Here is a 23,451-nt window from a genome sequence, read left to right on the forward strand (position 1 = left end):
TAATATACATCAAATGGCATTACACTAATGTTTATAGAGCACGTGTCATGATGAGGGCTTTTGTACATCAAGATCAACTGAGAATGCATCGCAAATCGGAACACACTGTTAATATAAGCAGCAATTGATGCTGTCCCATTTAGCATCAGTTCGCAAACTGTGTTTGTATAGCCGGCCAGATTCACAAAAGTGGAGTTAGATCCCAAGTCCTGATTTAGATTTAAATGTAAAATTGCGATTTTTGTCACATTCAAAAATGCGTTCATACACTTATATTTCTATGGATGTGTTTTCATGTCTTAATATACATGCCACTGTAAATCTAGGGTAAGTATACATCTGCCAAAAAAATGTGTCATCAACTCAGAAACCTGCACCACGCCAATGGGATGCGCAAATACATGCCTCCTAAAAGGTGTATCTTAAGGATATGTGTAAGTCAGAATGACATTCATCTCTAAGGGGCGTGCTTGACTTGCGTCTCTATGCATATACTGAGCTCATTGTACACGTGGACGACCTGATCCCCCTTTACACGTGCAAGTGGACACAAGTTTAAGATACGCTCAACTCAACACAAGTTGTGCGCATGCGCAATTCTACCATTTTATTTTTAAATGGCACAAATGGACTTACACCCAACTCTAAATCAGGACCACGATGTTAATAAATTAGGGACTGATTCATTAAGGATCTTAACTTGAGAAACTTCTTATTTCAGTCTCCTGGACAAAACCATGTTACAATGCAAGGGGTGCAAATTAGTATTCTGTTTTGCACATAAGTGAAATGCTGACTGTTTTTCATGTAGCACACAAATACTTGATAGCTTATTTGTACACTGAAATTTAAAGTTGATATTTGTGTGCTACATGAAAAAACAGGCAGTATTTAACTTATGTGCAAAACAGAAAACTAATTTGCACCCCTTGCATTGTAACATGGTTTTGTCCAGGAGACTGAAATAAGACGTTCCTCAAGTTAAGATCCTTGATGAATCAGGCCCTTAGTCTTTAAAGTGTTAACTTCATGAAATTAAAGCTACACTCTTTATTTTAAATCTAGCTTTACTTTCTTCAAATTTACAAAAATTGCCCTTAGCATCTGTAAGTTTGACTCTAAGGTCGTTATGTAATATAAAGTCTAAAAAGTAACAACATTTTTGTGAAATTGGCCAACTATCCTAACAATAGTCACCTACATTTTTAACCAATTAAGGGCTAATTCCTTGGTCATCAATAGACTGATTTAATTTCACTTCAATAGAATTGATATACAAATATAAATATAAATATAAAAATCATAACCAAAAGGTAACAAAATTTTAACAATGTGACGTCAGTTACAGAGTGATTTAATGAAGGCATTCAATATATCCATACAACACCGATTTGTGTCCACCCAATCAGATTAGAAGAAAATTAAAAAAAATGAAAACACTTTACTATGTTTATCCTAACTTGATTGGGTGTTAGAGGCAAAACAGATCATCCACATTGACGTACAATGCTTGTCTTAAGTAAATCCCCTCCACAGTTAAAATAAAGACAATGAAATGCTCAGGTCGGAACCTTATGAATAGAAATATTCTCATTAACAGGTGGAAATAAGCTAATTTCCAATAAATATAAAATATAAAAATATAAAATACAAAAAATATAAAATACAAAATCACATTAGAAAGTAATAAATACAACAGATTATTTCCTTGAACTAGCAATTATGTTCTTTAACTAGCATACAAATTAAAATAAATGTTTTTATGTCAAGCAAGGATGATATATTGGGTAACAGGTATGACATCAACAAGGCCATTTAATGTATTGCCGGAATGGAAAAAAAGTTTCTTCTTGAAACTGAAACAATTGTGAACTATACAATTTTACTTTACTTTATATCTCAACAGCTCTAATAACTCAAAAATGTAATAATAACATATAATATATCATATATAGTATATAATACATAATTTGTGAATTACTTACTGTGACATCGGAAGTCCATGGCCATCGTGTCACTGAATGATTAAAGGGTATCTCCATCCAAACAAAGATATTTTATTATAGAGTGTGTGTGTAGAATGGAAAAAAGTTTCTTCTTGAAACTGAAAACTGAAACATATATTTGCGGCAGTTATAGCAGTCTGAAGCCACCGCAAATAGAATGTCAGGACATGCAGAAGAGTTTGATTTTTTTTTTTTTGGGGGGTGGGGTTACCCACTCTTGCATAGTAACCATAACGTGAATTGGTCATGAGTGGCTAAGGGGATCCAAGAAGCTCTAGGTGATCGGAATGTAGGAGAAAATTCTATCCCTACACACTAAATAATAAAATATACTTTTTGGGTTAAGAAACCCTTTAAACTGCTCTGCTAGCGGCACTGAATAGTCATTAACATCATTTTAATATAATTTCCAGGAATACTTTGCTAGCGGGCAGGTGTATAACCTTCTCAGCTGACTTTGGTGTGCCCATCATGACATGTTCTCTAAACATGGTTATGATGTCATTTGAAGTGTATTAAGTTCCCCTCTTAAACACAAATTAACTTGTAAATCCTGGGGAATATGAATAGATATTGAGAATTACCTCCAGTGCACAGAATAAGAGTAGCACTGAAAAATAGGGATATTTTCAGGGACACATATTTAAAACCCCCAGAAAGCCCCTGAAAATTCTTTATCTAAGCAAAGCAAAATGTTTAAACAGACATCGATCATCACAGCATATCTATACATATATCCCAGAGGCATCGATCTCCACAGCATACATATATATAAATATATATCTATATATACCAGAGGCATCGATCACCATGGCATATCTATACATATATCCCAGAGGCATCGATCACCACGGCATATATATATATAAATATATATATACCAGAGGCATCGATCACCATGGCATATCTATACATATAAATAGGGGCTTAAATCACCATGACATATCCATAATTTCCAGGGGCATTCTGAGGTTTAAAAATGTTGAGGACATGTTCTCTAAACATGGTTGTGATGTCATTTGAAGTGTATTAAATTCCCCTCTTAAATAAAAATGAACTTGTAATTCCTGGAGTATATGAATAGATATTGAGAATTACCTCCAGTGCACAGAACAAGAGTAACACTGAAAAATAGGGATATTTTCAGGGACACATATATAAAAACCCCAGAAAGCCCCTGAAAATTAGGGAAATTGGCACCTATGAAATGACACATTATAACAGTTTTAATCAGATTCTTCAACTAAACACAGCAAAATGTTTAAACAGACATAGATCAGCACAGCATATCTATACATATATCCCAGAGGCATCGATCACCACGGCATACATATATATAAATAAATAAATATATATATATATATATATATATATATATATACCAGAGGCATCGATCACCATGGCATATCTATACATATAAATAGGGGCATAAATCACCATGACATATCCATAAGTTCCAGGGGCATTCTGAGGTTTTAAAATGATTGAGGACATATATATATATATATATATATATATATATATATATATATATATATATATATATATATGTCCTCAACCCTCTGCAAACTGTCCGTTTTGTTGCTTTATTCTCTGCTGAATGTGTCTGGCACACTGTGCGCAGTTAATCTCTGTGCTGTTTAATACTAGCAACCAGGATGACAGGCTGATCAGTTTGGTAAGACTGGGGTGACCTTAGCTTTTTCAGAGCAATCAGTTTGGCTTCTTGGAATTATTAGGAAACAATCTTCTCAGGGAAGGATACAAAACAAATTAACTGTCTTCAGCAAATATCTATCACTGCATGTAAAGCTGTCTCTGTAAAACTCTGCTAAAGAGGCAGAAATCCTCTAAAGATCTAAAACCGGGAATATATTAAACATTTTGCCATTAGGAGAGTTAAATACTAGGCAATGAAAATACCATGCTAAACTGTAGACTTAAATGGAAAAAAATGCACAACCTGGAAAAAAGGCTTATGTAAGTGTATGTGAGCGACAACAGCAAAGGAAAAATGATCCGTGATTCAATCACACAACCAAAGAGGTCACTTGGAAACACAACTGGTCCAGGGAAATATTCCAGTTTTAATCACTTCAATAAAATACACCTAATCGTCAGGTTTCAAGTATTACTATAACTGTTATACATAGCACGACCGTTCTACACAGAATATTCAATCATCCATATCAGTGTCTGCTCCACTAGAGCTTTCAGGATAAGTTCTATACCCCAAATACAAACTGGTCTATTTTTTGTCAGCATCCAATTGACATACATTGTGTTGTTAGATAGTGCTAGTATAGCTAGAGAAGCACAGGGAGAATGTACAAATACCACACAGATAGTGTCCAGGTCCACACAGATAGTGCTCATGTCCACACAGAGAGTGCCCAGGTCCACACAGATAGTGCCCAGGTCCACATAGATAGTGCCCAGGTCCACACAGACAGTGCCCAGGGGCACATAGATAGTGTCCAGGTCCACACAGACAGTGCCCAGGGGCACATAGATAGTGTCCAAGTCCACACAGACAGTGCCCAGGTGCACACAGATAGTGCCCAGGTCCACACAGATAGTGCCCAGGTCCACACAGATAGTGCCCAGGTCCACACAGATAGTGCCCAGGTCCACACAGACAGTGCCCAGGTCCACATAGATAGTGCCCAGGTCCACACAGATAGTGCCCAGGTCCACACAGACAGTGTCCAGGTCCACACAGATAGTGCCCAGGTCCACACAGACAGTGCCCAGGGGCACATAGATAGTGTCCAGGTCCACACAGACAGTGCCCAGGGGCACATAGATAGTGTCCAAGTCCACACAGACAGTGCCCAGGTGCACACAGGTAGTGCCCAGGTCCACACAGATAGTGCCCAGGTCCACACAGATAGTGCCCAGGTCCACACAGACAGTGTCCAGGTCCACACAGATAGTGCCCAGGTCCACACAGACAGTGCCCAGGGGCACATAGACAGTGCCCAGGTCCACACAGATAGTGCCCAGGTCCACACAAACAGTGCTCACGTCCACATAGATAGTGCCCAGGTCCACACAGACAGTGCCCAAGTCCACACAGATAGTGCCCAGGTCCACACAGATAGTGCCCAGGTCCACACAGACAGTGCTCAGGTCCACATAGATAGTGCCCAGGTCCACACAGACAGTGCCCAGGTCCACACAGATAGTGCCCAGGTCCACACAGACAGTGCTCAGGTCCACATAGATAGTGCCCAGGTCCACACAGACAGTGCCCAGGTCCACACAGATAGTGCCCAGGTCCACACAGACAGTGCTCAGGTCCACATAGATAGTGCCCAGGTCCACACAGACAGTGCCCAGGTCCACACAGATATTGCCCAGATCCACACAGATATTGCCCAGGTTGGCATCAAACCCATGGTCCCAGTACTGTGAGAAAGCAATACTAGCAACTATGCCACCATGCCACACAGAGAAGCTTTTCACAGACAACTAATCTAATACTTTTAGAAACTTTTTTAACAACTTTTTAAAAAAAATAATCAAATTAACATAGAAAACGTACTCAACATCAGCAAAGCACTTGTAATAATACGTAATAAATGTCCTATTCATCACCCACAGGCCAAGGGCGAAACAAGGCATAGCAACATTTGGAGGAGGGCCCAGTGGTTCCACTCCACCCTCCCGAGGCCCCTCCTGCTGGGGGCCTTTTTTGAGCATGCACAGGGGAGGGCTCATGCACAGTGAAGTCCAAATGCATATATCATAAAGATTATTTTATGTACAGTGAGCTAAACTCATTAATAAAAATATTAGTATTTTCTTGCAGCCAGCATGAAGCTCGGACTACCACCATGGAGGGAGTGGGGGGGGGCAGGATGCGGCCGATATGGGGCCCAGAAGGTAGGAGGAGGGCCCATCAATGCTCTGCTCTCAAATGCTAGAACACCATCAAAAAATCTGTAATCATTATTTTGTTCTGTAAGGAATAAATCGGGGGTGTCAATGTAATTTCAAATTAATAGTATCATTTTTTTCATGAGAAATCATCACGGCATCACATCTACTAATAAATAGTGTTAAAGTGTATCCATCGCCTACACACCTTGGAAGCAGCCATTTTGTCGGTGGGCCCAAGACAGCACTGAGACCAAAAGATCCTTCATCATCATCATCATCATTTATTTATATAGCGCCACTGATTCCGCAGCGCTGTACAGAGAACTCATTCACATCAGTCCCTGCCCCATTGGGGCTTACAGTCTAAAGTCCCTAACACACACACACACACACACACACACACACACACACACACACACACTAGGGTCAATTTGATAGCAGCCAATTAACCTAATAGTATGTTTTTGGAGTGTGGGAGGATCCTTGTAAATAATAGGCTGTGCTCTCTAAAATATTGGTTCATCGTTGCAAATGGATTATTAATTGGTTTAGCTTTAGCAACTAACTAGGAATATTCGCCTTTGGTGCAGAATTTTGCACGTTTGTCTGGCGGAATTTTGCTTTAAGTTTTCCTCTTGGAATTCCCCTGTTATTTTTGTTCCACACAGACTTATCCTGCAATATATCGCAACCACACCACAGACCAGAATGAATGGTCTCCGTTATCTCCCTAGCTCTGCAAAATACAGATACACAGCAGAATGGGAATCCGCAGAATGAGAAGGAAAAGCGGAACTTTGCATCACTATGAATCGCCATGTTCCGTCACAAAACTCCATTTGTGAGACATACCACCGAAACATTGCTCATCTCTAACAAGGAACTAGTTACAAGAGAGCTATAATTTGATATAAATATTCATAAAGCATGATACTCAATTGTCTACACAATTTATTAACATGAGCTGGGGCCAACATACTATTAATTTGACCGAGATCAGCCATTAAGGGTCATTTACAACAGTGAAGCGCACATGCCACGTGACATCATGTGCCTATGTTTTGACCAAAAGCAGCAAATAAACAGCAAGTAAAACTACAATTTAATATTACTATATATCAAAAGTTAACTAATATGAATGAAATAACTTAAATATTTATACTTATCTAATTTAATCCACCATACTGTCTTTCACTTTCTTGCCCTGTTAGCAGGGAGATGCTTCTCTAACTTTGCAGAAATGAACCGTGTGGATTGGTTGATTAATACACAGGGTCAGGGCCAGTGGTGTCACAGTAGCTTAAATGACTGCATTCTCAGTCATAAAGGTGTTGCAGGAGATTCAGCTGGCTGTAATTGAGTGGGCATGTTCTTTGGTCTCAGTTATAGTTAAGTTATATCTTTCTTTTCCATAAATGAACATATTAAAACCCATAGACTGATATGAGGTGGAAACCAGTTAGGTAGGACGCGAGAGACAGCCAAATGGTATGTGATTAACTCTTCAAAAAGCAGCGCACCAGTTGCTACACTCCAGCTCATCCCCGTCCGGCCCCTATCACTATATGATTAAGTTCTTACTAGAATTTATAGTAAACACAACCAGTGTGATCTGATAACTGTCAAGGGCAAGCCAAATACTCAGAGGCAATCTATAACTGTTTAATCCCTGCCAGACAGATTAAGCATATAACTGACCCATATAATCCACGTATCATCTCCATTCAAATGTTTCCTATGTCTGATCTGCCTTGGCATGAACTCTGCAAGAAAGCTATCAAGCACACAGTATTATTATCAGGATAGTGTTTTTCATTAAAGTTAGAGATGGCTTTTTAATCACTGATCTTGGGACTGCTAGATTTAAGCAGATGAGCCGTCATTAAGCACATCTGTTGTAATCCTTATCTTTTCCTTGGGCTGCATCTTCAAGACATCCATGCAGACAAAATAATAATCAGTTTTCTTTATCTGTATTAACTGCTGTCTTCCTTGATCATTTGATTTCTTAAATCAGATATATTTTAGTGTAAGTCTGTTTTCTGGAGGCAAAGCAATGCGGTGAAAAGAATTTAACAAAGAACCAAAAGTTGAAATGAACAATATCCTGAATCTCCAGAAATGGGTCAAGATAGGAATGGATAAATTTATATATATTCACGTATAACATTGTCTAATGGCCATAAATGGACTGATCCTGCCATCAACCAGATGATACATAGATATGGCTCTTCTGTGCACTGTTTTTGACGCCACACATATTGATATCAGGCAAATTTGGCAATACTGTGTTGATGTTATTTGTATGTGTGACTGGTTTTACCTAAAATACATATTTTAGGTTAAGCAAGGTTCCCTGCAGCACTCTTAAGCAGGTTTAAACTGTCCACACATGGGCCCATTCTAACACGCATGAATACCAACAGCATGAGTACCAACTGCATGAGTACCAACCGCATGAGTACCAACAGCATGAGTACCAACAGCATGAGTACCAACTGCATGAGTACCAATAGCATGAGTACCAACAGCATGAGTACCAACTGCATGAGTACCAACAGCATGAGTACCAACAGCATGAGTACCAACAGCATGAGTACCAACTGCATGAGTACCAACAGCATGAGTAAAAACAGCATGAGTACCAACAGCATGCGTACCAACAGCATGAGTACCAACAGCATGAGTACCAACCGCCTGAGTACCAACCGCATGAGTACCAATAGCCTGAGTACCAACTGCATGAGTACCAACAGCATGAGTACCAACTGCATGAGTACCAACAGCATGAGTACCATCTGCATGAGTACCAATAGCCTGAGTACCAACTGCATGAGTCCCACATTTGGAGGTCCAAATTGGATAAATTCAACCTATTGTTTGGATCACAAGATGCTTGTAAGTGCAGTCGGCAGAAAACACACTGCAAATAGCAATCATGGAACAGTCTGATTCACCGACATGCCAAGGAAGATCTCATGTCTTTTCATTGTTTGATTGGGCTATGCTCAGGTAATGTACTCGTTTTATCACCACACCCATGGTAAAATTGGACCGATTTGGTGATATCACTGTATATGGCCAGCAGTACGGACAATTAAATATTCATAGGAGAAAAGGAACCTCTCCCATGATTGAAACTTCATGTACAATATTTTTAGTTTTGCCAAAATACTGAATCTTTTACATATACTTGTGAGTGGGACTGCCCTCACAAAAGTGATCAACAATCTATTTATAGCAAAGTCTAAGGGCTAGATTTACTAAACTGCGAGTTTGGAAAAGTGGAGATGTTGCCTATAGCAACCAATCAGATTCTAGCTGTCATCTATTTACTGCATTCTACAAAATGACAGCTAGAATCTGATTGGTTGCTATAGGCAACATCTCCACTTTTTCAAACCTGCAGATTAGTAAATATACCCCTAAGGGTCACTTCTCCATACTTGTCCTCCTGGAACTCTCTGCCACACTCGACACCGTTGATCAACAATTTTCCCCGCACACCCTTCACTCCATTGGCCTTAGTGACAATGTTATCTCCTGGTTCACTTACTATCCAACCGTTCATTCAGTGTTCTATCTGTTGGGTCCTCACAAGGCTCTGTTCTCACCCCTCTGCTTCCCTCACTGTACATCTCTTCTCTTTGTCAACTGATTTGCTTGTTCGGCCAGTGCCATCTCAACACTAACAACACCCAAATCTACCTCTCCTTCCTGACCTCTCCCCTTCTCTACTATCTCATGTGATCCACTCTCTCTGCTATTTCCACTTGGATGCCCCAACACTAACACTACACTAAAACTTAATATGTCCAAAACAGAGCTGATCATCCCCTCTCCTTCTCGAGTCACCACCTGCCCTCAGATCTCAGCCACTGCCTCATCGTCAACAACACTACAATTTCATCAGTCTCCCAGGCCTGCTGTCTTGGCAGCACCATTGACTGTTGCCTCTGCTTTACTCCTCAAAACCAGTCTCTCTCCCAGTCCTGTCACCGTCACATAAATACACCCTGTTTCAAGGTGTCTACCCATTCACCCATCTGGACTATTGCAAGTTTCTTCTATCTCGAATTCCCACTTAAATTAATCCTAAATACTGTTGTAAACTGATATTCGTCTCTCACCATTTCACATCCACCACACTACTCTGCAAATCTCTATACTATCTCTCCATATCCTACAGCATCCAGTTTAATTTACTCATCCTCAACTACAAGCACTCAATAACACCACCCATTCATACATCTCAAATCGCTTCTTAAAGCTGCCTCTGACTTGTGCTTTGTCTGTAGTCTGATAACCACCTCTCGCCTCTCACTTCTGCCTGCAACACTTCCACCTATACACTTCTCTACCATGCCTAATCAGACTCTACTTTATGTACTTTAAATACTACTTTAAATACTCATGCATGGTACAGCCTAGTTACTGTTTTCTCACCTGATCAATATTTTGGACATGTCCAAATGTCTGTAAACTGGCAGTAAAATATCACATTCATATTACATTTTTATATATACTTTACTTAATATAAGTGATGTTAGTTTATATATAAACTCCTGTAAATAATATCTGTAAAAACAAGCAGCTCTGAAGTCATCACTTATAATTGGTGAGTTCTAATATTATTACTTGAATGTTCGTTAGAAAATCTTTGCATATTAGGGACTAATGAACCCCCTACTGTTAACTATTTCTGATCTTAGAACTCATCTTGGCAAAGTTGGAACTACTGTGATTGCCGGGGATGGGTGGGCGTAAGAGCTGCACCCCCTTCAAATATGATAGTTCCGCCTTTGAGCATTGCCATAGAAAGTGAGGAGGGGGTGTCACATTATACCGGTCCGAAGTGCTGATGCCTGCACATGTGCACTGAAGCCATATTCGGGATTATAGTACCTGTTTTGGGTTTATAGCCCAAACGGGTGTTTCACTATGCATGTGCCTCCTGGACCTGATTCTCTGCCGCATCCTAAATTTTGCTATTAAATGTTATGCCCCTACTCCCCGGGTTTCAGTGAACTGTATAAAAGGAGGTCACCGAACCCCCCTTTACTTATAATACCCCCATAAAGTGCATTATTGGAAACTGGCATGGAGAAAAATATCTAGCACTCTTTCCTTTGCACCAATAACAATGTCTAGCGATATCACATTAATAGTCAGGAGTACTTAGTTATAGTAAGATGTGGGAACTTCCATCTGTGACGGAAACTAGTCCTGAACTAAGCAACCAATCCCTTGACATATTATTAAAACCCTTAAATGCAAAATAAACAACAGCAGTGAATTAAAAGAATATTTTGCAGATTAAGATCTTACCCAGTACCTGTGCAAATATAAAATGATAAAGAAAACCTTAAATGAAACAAAATCACTCAACCTACGAGAAGTAAAGTCAGTTAATGCCTGACAAGAAATAAATACACTATTAATACTCTGGAAGAGACAATAACTATTGGAAGCAGCAAAGGTTGAGTATAGACATAATAATAATAATAGTCATAAAACAGTTTGATTACACTAAATATGAATTGTGAGAAATGAAATGGGGAAAAAACAAAAAAAAAAACATTTTAGACGATTAAAAAAAAAATTACCTCAAAAATTCTCAGGCACATGACAGAACTATTATCATCCAGCCTTTTCTAAAAGGGGAAAACAAGAGGAGTAAATAAAAGGGCAAAAGTAAATGTAAAAGTAAATTCTGGGAAAAAATGCTAAAAATAATAAAAGAAACCACAAAAAACATGATCACACCAAATAATGTGATTATTAAAGTGCTTTTGTAATGCACACTCTGCAGCTGCATCTACTATCAGTCTATAAAAATGTAGCAGAACGTGTGTTATATGTCCTTCTGGATGAATTATTCTGGAAATGTATATTAATTTCACAACATACAGCCTCTTAAAACGCAAATTGAACTAAGTGGGTGACAATAAATATTTGTAATTATATATATTTTTCATGAAATTCAGTGACTAATCTTTTCAAATGAACTGATTAAGATGCCGTAGGAGTTTGTTTGTAGATGCGCTTGTACACATCACATGATCAGCCACGAATAAACAAATGCTTAGATGTGATTATATTTTATAATGACATATCATGTGAGCCTAAGCTCTTCTGACAAATGTAACGTTCTTATAAGAACTTGGCCGAAATCAATTTTTAAATGTAAAAAGATTACGTTCCTTAATTATTTTCTCGAAACTCTTTAAAGAAAATTTAACATAGAGAGTATGGTTCCTTTAAATTATATATTTGTTTGGCATTGTATCCTAATAATTATCTGTTTGGTATTGTATATAAATGTTAGATATATATTTGATGGACATTGTCTTTAAAAATCATCAGTGTTCCTAATGTACAGTATTTCCTGCTGATCACTGGAGACAACACACGGAGATACAAAAATAAACAGGTTTATATGGAGAGATAAGGGATAGGGATAGAAAAGGCAGTTTAGGCATCAATGAGAAAAACCCACAGATAATTTAGTGGAAGACAAGTTTGCACCAATGGGCAGAATCACTGCTTTCCTTGTGAGTTGTTCCTCTATTTGATGCCTAGTGGATGGGTGTCATAACTTTGATTCTCAGGCTCCTAAACGTAAAAAAATACAAAAACAAAAAACAGAAAAAAAAAAACTCGATGGGCACGCATGCATAGAGCGACGAGTACCACTCCGTGTGCTGTATGCATGTAGCAGGCATTCTCAGTGAATGTGGGTCATGCTAGTAGATGTACACAGGAAGATTATTTGACTCTAAATCATGCCACTTGACATAATGTGAAAAAACTTTTGACATGAGAGATAAGTTCCATTTCAATCGGAAGGACATCAGTGAGAGAGTGAAAAAAAAAACCATAAAGAAGAGGTTGTTTTAAGGGGGGATACAAGAAGTAAATAAAAACCAAAAACAAAATAAAAATAGTCACACACACAAAAGAAAGTGTAAAGGAGCTTTGATTGGAAAAGAAAAAGTTGGTAGCACACACCGAGTGAGAAAGCAGAGTGAGCGGAACAAAGCATGACGTGAGCACAGGCCAGGAGGTGCATGTGAGAGGTGTTACACAGACACATGCTACACGTAAGACCTAGTTAATAACAGACATGTCTGGTGGTCCTAGCCCTGACAGCACACTGTTACAGACAGGAATACAGCATGTGTCCAACATTGAAGGCGACAAAAACGTTAACACAAATATCCTGGTTTCTAACTCCCTACCTACCTATAAATGCTGCATGTCCGTTATTTTTTTCACATTAATACCAGCATTAAAGTATGTCATGCCTATTATTTATATTGGTTACTGCTTGCTCAATTTCATATGGTGGCTTTGTAACCCTGCCATAGTGTAAAGAATTCTATATACCATATGTAGGCAACCTGTGAGTCTCCAGCCTTTGTGGAACTACAAGCCGCACTTTGGACAGCCAATAGTCAGTTATGACCAGATTGTACCCAAATGGTTGTGTGCAGGCCCATATCTACCAGAAATCTCAACCATGATCTGATCAAGAACAATTAGATATACTTTATCGGGAGTGTGTAAAAATCAGGTCAACCAGTAGTCTACCGGCATGAGCGGTCTTCAGCCATCCGCAGTACCTGGGTACACTAACAGAGCTCATATCTATTTAAAAACTATGTGCTTGGTCTGACATCAGTTTAAATCAGCTTATACAACAATGATAACTTATTAATGATAACACCAGATTTATTCTAAACTTAAACTAATTTAACTTTTGCCGGAATAAGTTATATAAATATTAAAATACTAAAGATTTTTCCTAAAAAAAAAAATGGGAATAAATTTGGATATCTACAGAGATGAGCAAATCTCCAGTGGTGAAATTCACAAATTTTTATACTTGGCAGAAGAATTTTCAACTATTACTTATGTTCTAAACAGAAAATAGCTCTTTAGAAGAAATTGTTTTTATACATTTATTGCTGCGCTTATTATTAATGTTGCTGTCAATTTGATGTTTTTTTTAAATTATTTCTGTACAATTTAAAAAATGATGCTTTCACTACCATTTTTGCAATTTAATTTATCATATAGTCCCCAATGACTGCCTATGATTTGGTACGTAAACTGGTTTGCAACAGCAGAATCCGACAAATATCGAATCATGCCGAATGGTTTTGCTCAACTGTACTTATAACCCTCCCGTTTCTATTCTAAGGCTCACAATTAGTTTAATCTTAATTTATGACAATGTATGACAGTGCTAGCCAGAATATATATTTATTTATAGAAGTGTGAGCTTGTTGCCTTAGTAAAGTAATTAGAACACTTTTTTTCTTATCTTCCTTTCTGTTTCACCTTGTAGGTAAGGGGTTGAGGATTTTTGGTACTAGAGAGTCTAGCAGACTTTAATGTTGTAATCGGCACGTAACATGTATCAGGAAAACATATAAAAGCCATAGGTCTTACATATAGAACACACAATAAGCTGCCTCTTGTGTCCACGAAGGCCAACCCGGTGATTAGTATTAGACACAGACCAACACAATACACCAGAGTACAGATTTAAAGCAGAAAAGAGCAAATTAGAGGGAAAAGAAAGGTTTGCAAGAAGATCACTTTTTTTTTTTTTTTTTCAAAATGTGACTTATCCCCCTGTCTTTTATTTTGTCACATTTTGGGGCATCTCCCCCTTGCTGATCAAGGAGGAGAAGGCATTTACTTACATCAAATAACCTTTCTATATATATCTCCTCATTGACCTTATCACGAAGGACATCCTGAGAGTGACGCACAAACGTGACATAGGCATCAGCGACGTCCATTCCTGGTTTCTGTAGGGTAAAAAAATAAGACACAGTTAAAAATTGTTCACATTCAGATATCATCAAACATCTCTTTTATGTAGAATGAATTATTTCCATTGAATCAAACATGGTTTACCTCTTGTGGTAAGGGGATACTCCCCCTTTAAATGACTCTTCTAGACAAGTTTTTTTTGTTTTTTGTTTATTTCCATTATGCCTGGAAATCACACATATAAACATTTGTCTTTATCCATTTTATTATTTCTGTGGCTTCTGTATATATGGAGCTTGTGACCACTGTCTGTATATCTATTAATGGAATTGTCCACCTTTACACAACTTTTACTGATTGGTTTGTACGTGTTCTTCTGAAACATTTACTAAATACAATTGCTTTATATTACTGGCTTCCTTGTGTTCTTATGTGCCTTGTATTTATTTTTTTATACATACAATAGACATATCAATATATTTGTTTTTAGCATTCATGTGTTTTTTTGGGAGGTATTTTTATTATTTATTGAGGGATATTAATAATATGTGATTGATTTATTTTATGGGCCTGTTCTCATTTTAGCATATATGTAATAACATACCTCATTGCTTCTACTATACCAACTCACACCTAGGAGGTGATTAACTTAGATTATTGCTCATTAATAAAAGATTTATTCTAGATCAGCCTGATATGTATTTTGATTGCTATGTATACCAATTAGCGCCGATCAAAGTTTTGTTTTTATATTTATGTTATTAGGCACAATTGTTTTCATTGCTTTTGGATATAACACAATTCTGATTTGCTCTCTGCACTGGACAAAATTGTTTCAAGAGACCAGCGTAGTGTTATCCCAGGACAACATAAATAAACGACTTTGTCTGATAATATAATTATATGAATTAAACACACAACAGGAATCCAGAAAAAAACTGTATTTTTAAAAGTTGCAATAGCGCTTGTACAAGACAATATAGACTAAAATAATCTGGAATTAGAACCCCTTTAAAAAAATTGTTGTTGCTGGTTGTCCCTGGAAATGGACAACTTCATTGTGGACTTGGGTTGTCTGGTTCATCCAGCCTACTACTTCATTGTGTCTGGTTCATGCAGCCTACTAATTCATTGTGTCTGGTTCATCCAGCCTACCATTCTTTGCGTCTGGTTCATCCAGCTTACTACTTCATTGTGTCTGGTTCATCCAGCCTACCATTCATTGTGTCTGGTTCATCCAGCCTACCACTTCATTGTGTCTGGTTCATCCAGCCTACCACTTCAATGTGTCTGACTCATCCAGTCTACCACTTCATTGTGTCTGGTTCATCCAGCCTACCACTCACTATGTCTGGTTCATTTAGCCTACCACTTAATTGTGTCTGACTCATCCAGCCAACCACTTCATTGTGTCTCGTTGATCCAGCCTACCACTTCATTGTGTCTCGTTGATCCAGCCTACCACTTCATTGTGTCTGGTTCATCCAGCCTACCACTTCATTGTGTCTGGTTGATCCAGCCTACCACTTCATTGTGTCTGGTTCATCCAGCCTACCACTCACTGTGTCTGGTTCATCCAGCCTACCACTTCATTGTGTCTGGCTCATCCAGCCTACCACTGCATTGTTAATGGTTCATCCAGCCTACCACTCACTGTGTCTGGTTCATCCAGACTACCACTCATTGTGTTTGGTTCACCCAGCCTACCACTTCATTGTGTCTGGTTCATTCAGCCTACTACTTCATTGTGTCTGGTCCATCCAACCTACCACTTCATTGTGTCTGACTCATCCAGCCTACCACTTCATTGTGTCTGGTTGATCCAGCCTACCACTTCCTTGTTTCTGAGTCATCCAGCCTACCAGTTCCTTGTGTCTGGTTCATCCAGCCTACTACTTCATTGTGTCTGGTTCACCCAGCCTACTACTTCATTGTGTCTGGTTCATCCAGCCTACCACTTCCTTGTTTCTGACTCATCCAATCTACCACTTCGTTGTGTCTGGTTCATCCAGCCTACCACTCATTGTGTCTGGTTCATCCAACCTACCACTTCATTGTGTCTGGTTCATCCAGCCTACCACTTCGTTGTGTCTGGTTCATCCAGCCTACCACTCATTGTGTCTGGTTCATCCAACCTACCATTTCATTGTGTCTGGTTCATCCAGCCTACCACTTCATTGTGTCTGGTTCATCCAGCCTACCACTTCACTGTGTCTACTTCATTCAGCCTAACTTCATTCACCCATTGTCAAAGGGTTACAAATTCCAGTGAATCTAGCTTGTCCTGAATCCCATGAGGCTGGGTAAAGGACACGACAGGAGGGTTCAATATGTTTGTTTGAGGTTGATGGTTATAAAGTGGTAATGTCCTCTGTGGTCATTTCTCAAATATATTTCATTCTCATGAGAAAAATTTGTAAATTTTAATCATAGCTCTTTTCTGTAAAGCAACGTCTCGGTTTAGTGGACACTAAAGACGATGAATGCTTATTTTTCAGTATGCTTTACAAAAGCAGCCAGTTCATGCTTTAGAATAATCCATCCTATTCATTTTGTTGAGTCTTCATGAAATTGTCCATGACCTCATTGTATAATCTACATGATTTCTTATACTTTATTACATCAAACACAGCGCACAACATTGTGAGAATTGTCCGAGCGAGAAGTTTGGTCAACACACCTGGTAATGTTGACTTACACATCTGAAACTTCAAACAATGTAAATATAATATTAACTTCCTTTTGGCTCATATGAGCATCAGCACAATACATCAATTACATTGCATTTGTTGCTTTAGGGTAACTTGCTGGGCTATATCACAAAATATTCAAAATTGAACAGTATTTTATAGTAGATAACTCCCCGGTCAGTTCATAGATATATACCAGTTTGTTATTGCTGTGTAATATGTCAAGTCGTGTTACTGTTTCATACATACAGTGAATACTCTCTGTAAGTGTGACTTCTATTAGTGCTGAGCATGGTGCACACAGCTCTACGCTGCCATTGGCTACATCCCACATTGCTTGAACAACAGCTGGTAACTCTGAGTCAGTGAGGGCAACACAAACTGCAAAAAAAAGGCTGATTTACACCGAAAACTCATTAAAAAAACTCTGACATCGCTCATTATGTAATCTGCGGTAAATGTCTTTTACTTCTTGATATCTAATATGTTTGCAAACAAATAATAGATCTTGCTTTCATAACTGAGTTTTACCTTTGATCTCAAACCATCAAATCTCTATAATATGAGTTTGTCAGGCCCTGTGAATTGAAGTTAGTTAACACTCCAGTGTAATTTCCAGGGTGAAAATTAAGAGCATTTGGGGAGCAATAGGACTGTAATTTAACTTTTTTTTTTTCTTACACAAAGCAAACAATTATCAGGCGAAGGGGGTACAATGCGTGGGCCTTGAAATGTGGCAACATCTCCTAACACTTGCTGAAACAATGACAAGGTACTAATTTGAAATACAATGAGATTAATATAGATGTAATCCTATGCAAATCTTTCAAACGTACTGTGTTTTCCAATAGTCTGGTGCTGGTGTGGTTATCAGTTCCTATCTTAAGACAATTTTAATGTTTCCACACATTTTATTTGCACAAATGGATAACTCGGCAAAAATGCAAAAGAACGCATCACAATCCTAAGGATCCAGAGCCAACTGCTAATTTTAATGTATTTTACTTTTTTAATTTATTGTATTTAAAAATAAAAAAAGGTAAAATATAGAAAAAAAATCTGCAATAAATAAATCTTGCTTTGTGACAGTTGCAGTTGTTCATACATTATATGTTTATTAGCAGAAACAAGCAGAACTGACTTCACTAATTTTATTAGGCAGACCTAAGAGTTATAGAATGAGGACATAGTTGGCCTCCTTAGCAGCTTAGAATGTCTCCTGGTTGCAATGTGATTCGTAAATAAAACTTTTTGTGTTTTCAAAGTTATTGTCTAGAATGGTTTCCTATTCAGTTCCTGATCATTATCCCCCTGTTATGTTATACACCTACAAAAAAAACAAACTTCTAAAAACCCTGAAATAAAAAGACAGTTTCAAGGTGGTAATTATTTTGGAAGCAACAGCATTAATTGAAAGTTCTCTTTAATAAATATTATTTCCTCTTTTTTATGTGGGGTTCTCTTTATATCAGCCTTGCTAATTAAGAAAAATGCCCGTGTAACTCAATCTAGGTGGCATTTGTTGCTACATATCCTTTTCCATTAACCCCTCAATAACTAGCAAGACATGAGCCCTCAGTATCAGCTCTACTTATTCAACAAACTCATTCCTGCAAAAATAATTTGAAGACGGTGACTTGGTACTATGAAATGGGTCAAAATACCAGTCTCATGATGGGTGTATGATGATGGCTTGGTGTGAAATACAAAGACATTTATGAAATGAAATATAAAAATATTGCTGTTAGATTTATACGACATCCAATTTAAATAATTTTTTTCTGCTATGGTACAATGCTGTTTCACTGGAATACTAGAAACGTCAATGTTGACTTATATTATAAACAGAGTAATGAAATACGGTGACCTATAATGTCAAAAACCACTCTATACGTAATTTAAGAAATTCACAAAATAATAATAATAATAATTTAAATAGTTCTAAAAATATTGTAAAAATTCTGCAGAATAAAACGTTTTAAATATTTATGCTAGTCAGGACTAATTTAACATTTGTGAAATTCAGGACTATGATAATAGCTCTTAATTTTAAAGGTTAAGGATGTTCAGAGATTTTATTTTAGAGCAAATAAAAAAAATACATTTGTTGCTCAATTATACTTAGTTGTAGGTTTATACATATTGAATGCAATCACACAGGAAACTCAGGACATTTATTTCAATAACCACTGGTATGATGTTGAGTTAATATTTGTGTTGATGAGAAAATATTATTATTATATTGCTATGTTTTAAATGCAGGTGGTCATAGTAAGAGGTTCGTACTGTAAACACATGGAAATGGGTACCCACATGTCACTTACTTTACATTACTGAAAATGCTAGTAAATATCAGAAAATTGTAGTATATACCACACATCTGACTGTGGTTGAAGCAAGTCCATACAATGTTGTGTTGGTTTCAGATGTAATTAAATTACGATGCACATATATATATATATATACATATATATGATTATATATATATATGTGTGTGTGTGTGAATGTGTATATATACATATATATATATATATATATATATATATATATATATTTCATTAAAATTTAACCTGTGCAGAGTACTAACATGTATACAGTATATATATATATATATATATATATATATATATATATATATATATATATATATTATATATATATATATATATATATATATATATATATATATATATATATGTGTGTATGTACATGCACACACATTTACACACTTATATATATATATATATATATATAAAATATTATATAGGGAGAGATATAGATATACACATATATACTGTATATATGCTTGTTTGTAATCTGCATAGGTTAAATTTTAATGAAATTATTTAGGTTAAACAGACAACTTCAAAATACCACTTCTCTATAATTTAATTTTTCTTAATCATTTGGCAACGACAACGAAACAGCATTATATGCTGGGGTTGTCATACTATGTCTCTATGAAAGCTTTGCATCGAAATCATTCTAGCACTCCACCGTGCTCTAGATAGAAGGGATTTAGCCGGGCATAATCACTAAAGTATTAATTTGTTCACTAAAACTAGAATTCATTTCAGGAGTGCGACAGTTTAAATAATGAATTTACTTTAAGTATTGTACATTTATGAAAGCTATCCATGACATTTAAATCTTACAGTCAATATTCATGTGCTTAACCTCAATTTAAATGCTAATTTCTCACTAAGTTTAAGTGCTTTATTTATAAACTGTGAGAGCCCATTTCATTAGAAAGGCATGTACCACCGATAATACTGATATAAGTATATACAAAACAGGATTAAGGTTACAATTTCGTTCTGCTGAAAAATAATTTCTCTAAGTTTTACACCATAATGTATTGTGAACATATTAATGGAACAAAATCTTTTAAAAAGCTGGGTACATATAGAATATAGCACAAATATGTGCCTAAAAATCCTGCAATATTCAGTATTATCACAAGACGGCATAAAGGTTTATTGGATAAAATAATGAATATGAAGCTGTACTAAAAGTCTAAATCTACGGCATGCATTAACTAAGTAAAAAAAAAAAAAGTACACTAAAAACAGAACTATAACATATAAAAAAGCCACACCATACCAGAAATATATTCACATATATAAAACAACATTAAATGATACTTACTGGGACATCCACATACTTGGAAGCTGCTTTGACCTTAAAGGAAAAAGGACACTTAAGTAAGACTATTTTATTCTATTTTAGGTGTATAAATGGGTGATGAAACAATTAATGATACACGATGACTATACAGTGAATTGAAGAAAAAAAAATCTAATCTTCTAAGCCTTCATTGTACTCCAGAAAGGGGGACCTGCTCAGTCCATGCATTGAATTTATTGCTTAAAAACTGAGCTGCCTTCAACTGATGAAGTTCGAGAAAAAAAAACAAATTAGCCATTGTTTCAGCAAAATGTGCGAGGGAAATTGTATTTTGTTCCACACCATTACCCAAGAATAATACATTCTACAGAGGACAAGACCTACTTTTTTTTTCCAAAGATAAATTGTAATGATTTGTTCAATGTAATTTTGAGCAGTGATTTGATTTATCATGGTATTTTAGTATAACGTATTATTATTATGCAGACATCAGAGTTACCAGTAATTACACTTACTTACGCTAACTGCGGACAGGTCAAATTCACATTTTGGTGCAGTTGAATGTGTTCTCCTACCATGTGCAGTAAAATCTGTACCGGTTTATTTAGCACAATATACTGTAACACTGCGGAAAATATATTCACTTACAGTAAAGGATAGAAATGAGGAAAATAAGGTCCCTTCATCATATCTGGAGAGTTTGGACAGTACTCCCTCTAGAATAGTCACAAACTAGTGATAAGAAGATACAGTTAATTAGTATTCATATACAACAACAGACATATTTCATCATTACACATGTACACGATACTTTTGGTTGGACAATCTTCAACTATCACTGGCAATTAGAGTCGCAAGTCTTGTGTGGATAATTAATTTAAAACATGATCAAGACCACGTCCACTGTACAGGTCTTATGTGATTAATTGGTTTGAAAGACCATGTTCACCGCACATCAGATCATTAAACCCTGCAGCTCTGACGAACAGTATTGAAAGAAGAGCTGTCACTCAAGGTTCTGCATCATGAAATACTGCAGGGAGCTGAAAGTTACACTTTTGTTTATAAAATGTTCTACACGAGTTGGGTTATTTTTTGCTGGAGGCTAGCCTCTTGGAATTGGAAAGTAGTAGAGTTTTACACCGCGCCAACTGGAATGTAAATGTAATAGCGCTAACCAAGGCCAGGTATTTTGTAAACAGGAAAATATCAAAATACAATAGACTAAATAGCAGACATTTCATTAAGTGATATAAACAGACACGGAGAATAAGAATCAATAGTCCAGAAAATTAGAATCAACAGTCTAGAACTAGGTCATACCGGTCATAATTTAACTATGTTTTTGGCTATCAATTTGTTAACCCTTTAGAATTATCTGAAACATTGTTTTAATATAACTTAAAACGTGGTCTACTCTCCACCCACTAATAAAGAAATAGAATATAGTTCTGTTGGGGATTGCTTCCCTGTAGAAAGACACAAATTTTGGTCACAATTATAGGCTGCGTGACACATGACTGTGGAAGGGAATCTGTTTCTGAGAAAAAGAGATTTTGCAGGATCCCACAAAAAAAAGACCCAATGATCACGAGGTTGGAAAGAGTTAGAAAACCATTTCTAAATACTTTGACTATCATAAATCCACGGTCAGACAGATAGAATGTTTAAAATTCAAAAAAAAAAATAGAATTATTCTTAGTAAGAGTGTCCACCAGCAAATTTCACTCTGAGAGCAAAGCACATAATATTTTGGATGTCATAGGGAACTTAAGGGCAATTGCTAGGGATCTACAGGCCTCTCTTGAATTTGGAATAGAAGTGTCCACTTTAAGGAGTACACCGTACACTGTGGTGGCAATTGAAGAGTACCAAAAGCCAATGTTTAGTGTAATGTTATATTTGGAAAGAATAGAAATGGTACAGGAGAATGTTATAGCATTAAACTGAAACTTAAAGGAAATCTAACCATAAATACTCGCTTTGCTGAACTGTGCTTTGGACAGTGGAAAGCATATTCTAGAAAGAGTTTTATGATATGCCGCAATACAGGCTATGTATAAATAAGGGAGTTCTGATTGCATCCGCTTTGTTTGCTCTCTGTCATGTCTTCAGTTATTTGTACTGTCACATCACCAATAATATCATACCAGAGGAGATCAAGGGAATGTAAAGCAGAGACAAAAACAATGGTTATCTGATGGCACAGTTTAGCTCGCTTAGATTAGTAACACCTTCGTAAAAGCTAGGTAAATAGGTGCAATAAATATAACTATACATGTATATCGTAAAACATCATAACCACATGTGCTTTGTTAGTCATGCAGCACAACAATCCTAAATATAATGACTGAATCTGAAGTAATTGTGTATTTTGGAAACGTCTAGCCAATGTTATGATCTTAGCCCTGAAGTGAGCAGTTCATGCAATACAGCCAAGGGTGACAGTTCTATAA

The 23,451-nt window shown here is 36.8% G+C and overlaps 1 protein-coding gene across 22 annotated transcripts in view; it reads right to left on the bottom strand.

Moving 5' to 3' along the window:
* The window catches only part of CADPS (calcium dependent secretion activator), a 395,853-nt gene that overhangs the window by 24,979 nt on the left and 347,423 nt on the right, over positions 1-23,451 (bottom strand). For 11 of the 22 annotated variants that reach the window (XM_075183348.1, XM_075183354.1, XM_075183351.1 and 8 more), the window contains 3 exons: positions 21,644-21,727; positions 21,017-21,049; positions 14,606-14,713 (listed from right to left, as the gene is read on the bottom strand). In XM_075183348.1, the coding sequence (XP_075039449.1) occupies positions 14,606-14,713; positions 21,017-21,049; positions 21,644-21,727 (225 nt within the window). Of the gene's footprint in view, positions 1-11,497; positions 11,546-14,605; positions 14,714-21,016; positions 21,050-21,643; positions 21,728-23,451 lie in introns of all 22 variants that reach the window. The other 11 variants (XM_075183352.1, XM_075183335.1, XM_075183339.1 and 8 more) reach the window with 2 other exon arrangements.

This window comes from Mixophyes fleayi, chromosome 8 (assembly GCF_038048845.1).
Source record: "Mixophyes fleayi isolate aMixFle1 chromosome 8, aMixFle1.hap1, whole genome shotgun sequence".
In the NCBI taxonomy this organism is placed as follows: Eukaryota; Metazoa; Chordata; class Amphibia; order Anura; family Limnodynastidae; genus Mixophyes; species Mixophyes fleayi.